At 42.0% G+C, this 10951-nt stretch overlaps 1 protein-coding gene across 2 annotated transcripts in view; it reads right to left on the bottom strand.

The window, feature by feature from the left end:
* Positions 1–4532: 4532 nt before the first annotated feature.
* scap (SREBF chaperone) overlaps positions 4533–10951 on the bottom strand; it is a 44661-nt gene continuing 38242 nt past the window's right edge. For both annotated transcript variants that reach the window (XM_079502512.1, XM_079502513.1), the window contains exons 19-23: positions 10760–10842; positions 10156–10322; positions 8424–8504; positions 5903–6109; positions 4533–4929 (exon numbers count right to left, since the gene is read on the bottom strand). In XM_079502512.1, the coding sequence (XP_079358638.1) occupies positions 4684–4929; positions 5903–6109; positions 8424–8504; positions 10156–10322; positions 10760–10842 (784 nt within the window). In that variant the 3' untranslated portion in view covers positions 4533–4683. The remainder of the gene's footprint in view (positions 4930–5902; positions 6110–8423; positions 8505–10155; positions 10323–10759; positions 10843–10951) is intronic.

Here is a 10951-nt window from a genome sequence, read left to right as displayed (position 1 = left end):
TTTTTGGTCACTGTTTTTCCACTCAGGTTTACGCATTATAATAAACCAACTAGACAGAGTCCAAGGTATCAAAGTGTCTTTATTTGGAAATTAGTATAAAGTTTTGCTCCTGTTAAAAAATAGTACAGAAAATTAGTTCCCTCCAGCACAGCCTGCCTACATTGTAGCTAACTGATACAAGGAGGGGGAGATATAGCAGGTCTGCAAATTCAAAAATTGTCACTTGTGGAACCTCTACAGTCTACAGCAACACCTCTGCCCTTTGGTCAAACAAAGGGATGGATATGTACTGTATGCTAAATACCCAATCCTTCCCAAACCCTGCATCCACAGAGGAACAGAACATCTTGTTTAATCTCTTTGTGGCACATCTCTGGAGCCTCATGCATAAATGAGATGTAATCAAACTATTTTTTACCTTCAATGTCAAAATGTTTTACCTTAATTCTTATGAGCAAGGTTTAACATTTTTTAAAGGTTCTTCCTAGATTAATTGCCTTCAAACTGGACTTAATGTCAACACTCCCTTGAATTAGAAATGGTGTCTGTTACGATAGCCTAAGTCTAAGTTTGCCCACAACTGTAGACTAAATGTTAATGAACAGCATGGTGTAAACAGCCTGCACAGCCATATCATTTAGACTAAATGTTAATGAACAGCATGGTGTAAACAGCCTGCACAGCCATATCATTTAGACTAAATGTTAATGAACAGCATGGTGTAAACAGCCTGCACAGCCATATCATTTGCAATATAATTGCAAATACATTTCAGGCAGTGTTTATACTTAGTCGCACATGGGTGTTGCACTCTGAAAATGGCTAGCCATCTACAAGCTCACAATGTGTTGGGCTGTTATGTCCTTTTGTAATAAAATAGTTCAAGTAAAAAAAACTTGCAATAGGAATTAGCTTTACTTTATGCTGAAATTATGGACCTAGCCATGTTGATGGTGAGCCAACATGCACAATGACAATAGCAGCATGCTTACTGTTAAGACCTGAATGGATACAGTGTCATTGGTAACATAACTGATGTCAATATGGCTGCCATGTAATTAGAATAGGAAATCTGCATTATGTAGGTTGACATAGACCTGCTTGTGCCAATAGGGGGTGTTAGAGCAGTTATGTGATTTATCACAACCCTGACATTTAGGCAGCTAACATTTGCATACAGTACCCTTACATGTAATATCTAAGACTAGAGTAATTTAGGAAAATAATTAAGATTACACATTACTTGGCACAGAAAGTACTTTAACATTACTTTTAATTGAAGGAGTTACTGGAGTGGGATTCGAGTTGTTTATTTGTGCATAATCTTCATTTGATTAGGATAAAGGTCTTACTGACATACTGACAAACAGGATTATATACACTATCTTTAGTTTAGGCCATACAACATTCCTAATTGCCTCTAAATGGATTGTATTTGTACCTAGATTTTAATACGATATCCCTGAGCATGACAATAGTTGGACCACAAAGTTTAAAACATGTTTCTGTTCCTGTGTGTGTGCAGTCTATTGATTTAGTCTAGGAGGTCAGTGGGACAAATGACAGCAAAACGGATGTAAACCTGGGTTTAAAATTGGGCATTAATGTTGAGGTCAAAGATTTGTCACAGATGTTCGGAACATTTCGGCATACAGTGACTATCTTGACATGTAATCTTGATTTTTAACATGGTGAAGTGATACGTTATAACATTCTTATTAGAGGCCAAGATTCAATATAGAATCACCAACTATTCTCACAGCAACACTCCCTCCATCCACAAATAAATCAAATTCACATTCCCAGAAAATAAGTCAGAAATCTAGTAAAATAAAAACAAAACACGACATTCCCCTTCCATTTCTAGAGCTTTCTTTAGGTGTATATAAAAAAAGAGAATACATTAGAACTGTTGAAATGCCAGGGGGTTTACAGCCTTGTCCATGAATGTTTGTCATTTTATTCATGGTGCATCCTTTTATACACTAAATTAAAATACCAAAAAACAAACATTTTATTTTTTTAAAATAATGGAATGATATAGATGCAACAGAAGAATCACCGCTGTACACCCCAGTTTGTCTGCAGTGTGCGTGTTTAGCTGCCACAATCGTGTATTTCACATGTCTCCTACCTACAGTACCTCCAACCTATCCATCTGTACCCAAGTCTATTCCCATTTGTGGCCGAGTAGTGCATTAATTAGTGTTCTGACACAGTTAAAGGCTACACACACACACACACACCACATCCAGTATGCTATATATATATATATATATGCTGTGTATATGTATGTTAGTGCACTCACACACACACTGTAAAATATGTTTGTTTGTGGCGAAACAAACCCAACAAAATACATTCACTGTTTATGTAGCCTATTAAATGGGTAACTCTTGTACCTACAATGGTGCGTTCTGCCAAATGGTGTGTAGAAGAAAGGTTGATGGTGCAATAAAGTTGAGGTACTGGGCTACACTCATAGGAGAGCATGGAAACAGTCTGTCCACTAACCACCACGACTAGTGTGTCCACCAGCCACTTACTAGCCAATGAGAGCCAAAGTGGCTGGCAGAGCATTCAGTAGGATACAATTTCCCCACATTGGTGGAGAATACAAAGCATTACAATCCCATTACTACACACAACAAAAAGTGCACAAGTCGTTCTGGAGCTGTCCTCAATATTCTATTAGCCAAACTGTAATGGTTCCTTCTGAGGAACATTTTGTCTGTCAGTTTTCCCCCCCAAACAGTAATTGTGTTTCTCATTTGCAAAAAGCAGAGGAACAAATCTGATGGTTGGTATTGTAGGATATGAAAAATGTCTCAGATGGGTAGAGGGTGATGTAATTATTTTGTTGCTTCTTAGGGCCAGTGACCTACTAATCTGTAGTGTATACTCATGAAATACTGTACAAAGTAAGTATGGAGATCGAAAGACAAACCAAATAACATTGAAGTACATTTGTGTAAGGATACAAAATTTACTGAGATATCAAAATGTTACTATGACCATCATATACATAAACAAATGTCGTTTGAACAAGGTAGGGTATCCAGTGATGTAAAAAAAAATATCTTGGGCACAGTTGAAAAGGACAATAATGTAAACTTAAAGGAACACTTCACCCATTTTCAAAATGATCTTCATATACAGTAACTGGTCCTCACTAATTCTCAGAAACCTGCCTGCCAATGACACCATCGTTAGGCAGGTTTAGTCATTATTATTAAAAAAAAGAAAAGTTCTACAGATAATTTTAGCTGTAGTTTCCATTAGCTTGGAATCTCCACTGATGATGCAATTGGTAGGCAGATTTCTGAAGTGTCCACAGCCTACCTCTGAGACACAGAGTGAGTAGACGGTAAGCTATCTTATGAACATGAATGAGAACCAAAGGGGTGAAGTGCTCCTTTAATGAGTGCCTGTGTACAGCAAAGTAAAAATTCAAGCAGGAATGAAATTGTGAAAATGGATATAGCCTGACAAAGGCCTTGTCCTCACTTGTGGTATCAGTAACCCCCACAGAGCCAAGGACTGGAAGAAAGAGGGGAACTTCTTCCCTACAAGCCCAACTCTCATACAAAAAACACCTCAAGGTTCTCAGTTCAATGTCACAAGTATTAATTCCATGTCATAACTAACCATCTTTTCTCTTTTAATATAATATTACCTTCATGACATTTTCTCCACATAATTCTCATGTAAAAACTGGGATTAGCAATTAATAAATTGTTATTTAAAAATGTATCGCTAATAAATAATAGATTTAAACATATAAAAACAGCCTCCTCTGGAGGTTTATTTTGTTACAGTAATCATATCCAGTTCATCCACCATCACACACACATGCAAACACTCACACTCACATTCAGTCTCTGTCATTGATTTTTGTTCTCAGCAGTATTTCACTGTCAACAGACCTAGGGATATACCTAGACGCATCCACTCTGACCAAAACGCACTCAAAATCAAACACACACACACACACACGTACGTAACCGCTTAGCTTAGCCGGGCCATAGACCCCTACCTAGAGCCTGCCATGGCTGTGCTATGCTGACAAGCTAACCAGGCAGCAGGAATAATAATAAAAAGGAGTTCAATCCTCCTTTCCAGGTGGGTGGGTCATCATCAAGCCCAACCCATATCAGCAGCATAGAGGGCGGAGCCACAACATAAAAAATAAAATAAAAATAATAAATGAACAAAAGAAGCACAAACTGGTAGTCATTGGACGTCATCCTCTTGGGGCATAATGTACCATCCAGCTCTCCTGAACAAACAGAATAACCCTTCATGTGAATATGAAAGATCATCTTTAGGTATCTGAGATCCCGCTATTCCGCAGCAGATTTATCTCTCTCCACTTCTCTGTATGTATTTTTAAATTGCTATATAAAAAAAGATCCTTGTGTGCCCACTGAAGAAAAAGGCCAAACAGTTGTGACAAGCCGAAACAATGCGTCCTTTCTTTTCTTGTTTTAATGGTCTAACTGTGGAGAAGCAGGTGCTGGAAATGGAACAGATTAATGGTCTAACTGTGGAGTAGCAGGGTGCTGGAAATGGAACAGATTGGAGACAAACATTTTGTCAACACACATTGCTGTTCACTACTGCCAGTGCTTACATGGACAACGTGCCACTTGTCAAACATCACTCAGACCGTTACCGTTCTCCTCAGTCCAGTTTCTCCAGCACAGAGGGCACATAGACCAGGCTGAGCTCGCTGCCGAAGTCGCAGACAATGGCTGCGTTGTCAAGCACCACGAGCTGCCGGACACCCTGGCCGTCACTGCTTTGGCCCAGGTATACAGTCTGTATGAGGTCTCCATAGTTCAGGTCCCAGAAAGAGACGCAGCCCTGGCCCCCCGTCACCAGGAGACTCTCTGAGATCACACCCAGGCTGGCTCCACAGCCCACCTCCTATCACAGGGAGAAGGAGAAGTGAAGATGGAAAGCAGTATTTATCTTATGATGCCGCTGCTGCTAGTACAGTACAATTACAAGTAGTTGAAATCCGTAGTGGGGCTACAGTTGATAGTCGTTTCAGGGGTCGTTAATTATTTCTGTGCCGCTAGGTGGTAGCATTAGTGTAGTTAACACATTACATGCTTAGCCCTCTAGGGAAAACATGGCACCAGTGCAAGAGAAATCTGTGAAAAACCAAAGGCTCTGATGGCTCTGATGTTGTATTGTTGTATTAATAACTTTGTTTGTCTTGTTTTGTAATGTATTGTATGTCCTGACTGTTATAAAGATTGGTTAATAAAAATAAATTAAAAAAAAACCTTCAGCACTTCCGCTTGACTTCCTGCCTTCATTGGAGACACGTCGCTCCAATGAACTGCAGCGGCCAATGAGGCATCTATATTTTTAATATCTATGGCTGTTATGGTCTGGGAGGACCTTTTTTGCAGAGCCTGGGAGTTGATGGTCGCTGAGGGGGCACTTGTTTTACAGGTTAGGTTTAGGCATAGTTTTACTGAGGTTAGGTTTCTGGTTTAAGGACTTCAGTGTTTTGTACCATACAAGTGTATGTATAAGTAAGTAGTACAGAACAAGGTTAGGTTTAGGCATAGTTTTTGTGAGGTTATATAACCCTGCCCTACTAGCAGTAGCCGGCGCTGTAAAACAAGCATCCCATCAGCACCCATCGAAACCGAAGCTCTGCAAAAAAAGGTAGTCCCGTTAAGGTCTCCTATGGATCCAATATTAGCAACCTGCGATGGTAGCATCATTAGCTTAGCTTGTTTTCAGGTTTTCTAAAAGGTCCAAAACATCCCAGATTGGCTCATTTTCAGCAGAAAAACAGCCAGTCATTTTCAGTATAAAAAATAAATACTGAGACAGCTTGGCATATAGATGCACACACATACAGATTCACACATATCAGTACCTGTTGTATGGAATACAGTTTGATTCCAGTACTGCGGTCCCAGATACAGATAAGGTCGTCCAGTCCTGAGCTGATGACACACGAGTTGGTGCAGACCAGCGATGTGACATCGCCACGATGACCATAAACATGGCTGACCCTGCTGCCTGTCAGTACGTCCCACAGACAGATGGCCCCATCCTGCCCGCCACTGGCCAGTACCATGGTCTGGGAGCCAAAAGACAGGGTCACTCATACAGTGAACAGGCACAATGATTTAGCCAGGCACCACTAGCTAAATCAGTTGAGGTTTGAGAGTTTATTTTTTCTTCGGTTTTGTGTAAAGCACTTTGTAACTACTGTTTATAAAATAATGTTTATTTATAAAGAATGTTTATTTTATTATTAGTATCTATTATACAATTGAAAAGGTGTGCCCAAAACGCTGTGCGCACGCACAGGAACAAAAGGCACCAGCTACTACGTCACTGACACACTGCAACACGCTGCAACACACACTGCAACAACACAACTAACACGACACAGCCTTACCCTCCGCGTCGATCCACGGCTATCTCCTCATGTCGCGCCGCACGGCCACATTTAACAACACCCGCGTAAAAACTGTCATTGCACTGCCACTAGAGCCGCCTCCCGTCCACACTCACAAACAACATCAATATCAATAATAAACACAAACACGCCACAAGCACCGACACCCCCGCCTAATTTGTTGCCACGTCTATGAAAACAAGCCCAGAAAATATGCCATTCAACACGCTACTTACAACTCGCTTACAATTCGCGGACCTGGCAACACTGCATCCTGTTTTCCCATTGGCTACGGTTGCTTACAACACGCATTTGCACTGCATCTTGGGAGCAACACAGCTTAATGTAGGGGTCACCGATTGCTGTGCTACATCCCCCTCATGTTCTCACCACCCCGTTCGGCTGCACCACACACACTAACCTACACAATTCTCCACATGCAACACAGGGCCCTTATTGGCTAGCCCCCTCACATGGCGATCCCCACGCAGCCAACCACAGGGCAGCCAGCCACACACACACACACACACACACACACACACACACACACACACACTCATTCTAACTTGCATGGACAGCGCCGCGATTACATACACAGTTTACCATACGTCCTCTTTTGGGGGCCTGTCCGGCCAGTCCGGGTGGTTTTATAAATACCTTCAAATGTCCGGGGTTTTACACGTATCGCCTGTAGTGTATCGCTACGCTCACAGACCATTCACACCAATGTGTATTACAATGCACGTTCAATGGTTCGTAGTGGAAAAACACTGAGAGGTGGACTTTCAGCCCCAACCCCGGAATGTGTATTCTTCATAACTCTGCATGCGCTGCACGCTCACACCACTACCACTGGTCCCGACCGCAGATCAGAGAAAGGCTCGCTGGCTGCTCCGCTGTCTGCAGATAGACAGACAGCGGAGAACTATCTCATCATTGACATGCAGAAAAAGTAGCCTGCTGTTTTCTCAGCTTTCTGACTGACCAATGACAAGCACATTGTATTGTCTGCAAAGGAACTATGTGTCTGTCACAAATACAAGTTCTGTCCTGCAAGCCCATGTCATGTCAACACAGACAAGGCAGCTGTGCGCGCGGTGAGTCCTGCAAATTATAATGACCCAATATTATTTTGTACAACCTAGCAAAGCATAAGATATGATGGTTTGGAGAATAGGCTGGTCTCTCTTTTTACAACAGATAAGCCATTGCATACAGGTTCTCAAACTTTTTAATTTCAAGGACCCCCATAACTCTGAGAGTCAAACCAAATGGACCCATAACAGTCCCATTTCATTCCATTTCCACAGTATCAGAGTTAACAGTTATAAAAGACTCCATTTGGTTACATTTTTACACTCTCAGAGTTACAGACCTGTAAGGGTCCATTTGGGTCCATGTGTTACACTCTCAGAGTTACAGACCTATAATGGGTCCATTTGGAACCCCCTCAAGGAACCATGAGGGTCCCTGGATCACACCTTTCAGAGCCACTGCTTTAAATAAATACATAACTAATATAGAGCATATTTGATGCATTTATTGTTAGGCTCTAGATTCTTTTGACATCTCAATTTAACACAACCGCCCACGCACGGCACATGCACGACGTGCACAACGTGCACGCGCATGTGCACATCCACATCCACATGCACGCGCGCATGTGTCCTCTTTTTGGTAATTCAGAATATGGTATGCCTACACAGTTAAAATAATGCAAACACGCAAATCGCACGAACGACTGCGTCGACACCTGGCGTGGAACAAACGGGACGAACCGAGGCGCATATATGGATAAGAACAACAACACTACACGCGCGCGCGCGCACGCGCTGCAACACACAACAGCTGCATAAAACGCGTGTCACTGTGGACTTCTGTATCTGTGGACTTCTGTATCGCAACGCGGGGCAACGCAACTCTGGGATGAGCGGGCCGAAGGCCCGCGAAATTCTAGTCATTTTACAAGCAGATTGAGTCCAACACTGACCTGGTCTATGTAGATTGCCGTTATTCCTCCAGAATGGCCCTGTAGAGTGAAGAGACAGCACGAGTCCTCTAGCCGATACACCTGACATAAACCCAAGACACAAACGTTTATAAGATTAATAGTTTGTTCTCTCTTGCAGTCTGTACTTAACATCCCTTCTTGTAAAGTACATCTTGTAAAGTAAATTTGATTAATTAAAAGAATAACTAATGATACCAAGAGAGGCTGATTGTCTTTCTTTGAGGGAAACATTTTAGGAGCCCCATAAACAATTGTTTGTTGCGTCCTTGGCCTATAAATAAATGAAAAGGAAATCATTGGTACCAACAACTCAACTTACGTATACTTAGATACATATGTACAGTACATACGTACAACATATACACTACACCAGGGGTGCCCAAAAGGTAGATCGTGATCTACCAGTAGATCACAAAGGCTGTGCAGGTAGATCACATGACATGCCCCTAAAGAGTATTTCATTTAAATATATTGAAGAAAACAAAAAAAACATTTCTCCCCCTCTATTTCCCATTCCAAGTGCATTTGTCTTATACTGTACAGAATGTAACACAAACTCTACTATTCCGAAGCCCCCTCAGGTACATATTTAAACTATTTTCAGCAATGGTATAATAATTGATTTGGTGGGTAGATCTTGCCGAGCTGGTCATTTTGAAAGTAGCTCTCAAGTCAAAAAGTGTGGGCACCCCTGCACTACACCATCATCATAGCCTATGTATCGTAATTCAGGCACATAAACGGGAACCATAGGCGGCGGGTGTGTAAGGCTAGGGAAGGCTTAGCCTTCCCAAAAATGTTGCTGGGTATTTTTTTAATATATATAATATATGTGCGCAGCATTATATAGAAGGCTATTGTGTGTGCGTGTGTTGTCGCTGCCCCCTGGTGATCGCTGATCGGGTCATATGATTGGCTACTTGGTAGCCTTTCTATTCTTTCTTGGTAGCCTTTCTTTTCTCTTCCTTCCAGTCGCTTTGTAGCAAACAGACTAGTAGCGCGCGCTGGTTTGTTTTGGAAAACAGCAAAACGCAAAATGGATATAGCCTACGCCCTACGGTCTTTTTCAAGGCAAAGATAAAGTAATTCAGAACTAAGAAGAAGCTGTGAGTCCGAGTCGGCTCGGCTGTCAGCACTCAGCAGCACCACCAGTGACCGCACGGTTCACAGTTCACACCACTGCAGCAACACTGACACGTTCAGCGGAGTGGCTGCTGTCTCTGTGCCGTCTGTGAAGAGCCATGCGCCGGGAGGGGCAGCAACACCGCCGGGTAATCTCCACACTGACTCGAAACTTAAGAATACCCATATCGGCCAAAATATCCCAAAACAATGCCCGGGGAACTTTAATTAAAAGCTAGATGCAGTGTCTATAATTGGGTCAATGGTGTTGCTTTCGTGAGCAATGGTGTGCGAGATTGGTAATAAATTGGTCAAAGTAACTAATTTTTAGACCATCTGGGGGAAATAAATAAATAAATTTGCGCGGCCTCGCTCCGCTCGGCCGCGAGAGTTGCCCCCCCCCCATGCAATTCTAGCCTACCCAAAGGTAAAATCCACCCGCCGCCTATGACGGGAACATATACATTGCAACATGATTTAGTGTTTTCCCCCAAACATATTTATTAACCACTTAAGCCCTATGTACATTTTGGAAGCTTTGCCCAAAATAGGGCTACCAGGGTTAATGTGGTTAAATTGGTATTCTCACCCTGACTGTGTGGTCCTGGCTGCCAGTGACCACCCTGCCCGCTGCAGCACGCAGCACTGTGATTGGCTTCTGGTGGGCGCACTGCACCGAGCGGGTCAGCTGGCAGCTGATCATATCCTCGTTACTATAGCAGGGGGAGGGGGGCATGTTGACACGGCTGGGGGGTCCTGGAGAAAGTGGAAAAGTAGGAAGCAGAAAATAACTGACCCTAGTCGCAAAATGACACATGATGACAAACGTAATGACATACTGGAGAAGGAACTAGTTTAGAACAACAGTGTTGACCTGATATCAAGATGTTAACGGTATTAAAATGTAAAACAATGTTATGTTGAGATTGCAGCCATTAAACACACCAAACCAAGTCTTATAAACAGTCATACGGATGGTAATCATGAAGTCATAAACTTGGGTGAGCGTTTAGCAATAATGCTAAAATGTTGGATGCTCTATTTTTTTATACAATTTTAAAGGTAGAAGTTCCAGTTGAGGATATGATTATCTTTTCATATCGTCCTTTAGAACCAATGTTCATTCAAATACTTTCAAGGAACAATAAATGACTGTATTCGGTACAGTAGAAGACATCTTTATTAAGTCTCACCTCTGTACTGCAGCAGACCTGAAGGCTTGTTCATCTCAACGGTGAAGAAATCTAGAGACCCATTCAGTCGAGCTGCTACAATTCTGAAGATGAGAAAATAAAAGTATTTTCATATGACACCATCAAACACATTTACACAGCATTACAGATCATATTTCAATCGTGAATAAAAGTGGGAGGACTTGAACTTAC

The sequence above is a fragment of the Electrona antarctica genome, assembly GCF_951216825.1.
Source record: "Electrona antarctica genome assembly, chromosome: 6".
Lineage (NCBI taxonomy): Eukaryota > Metazoa > Chordata > Actinopteri > Myctophiformes > Myctophidae > Electrona > Electrona antarctica.
The sequence above is the reverse complement of the archived record's forward strand: the minus strand, read 5'-3'. Positions and strand labels throughout refer to the sequence as shown.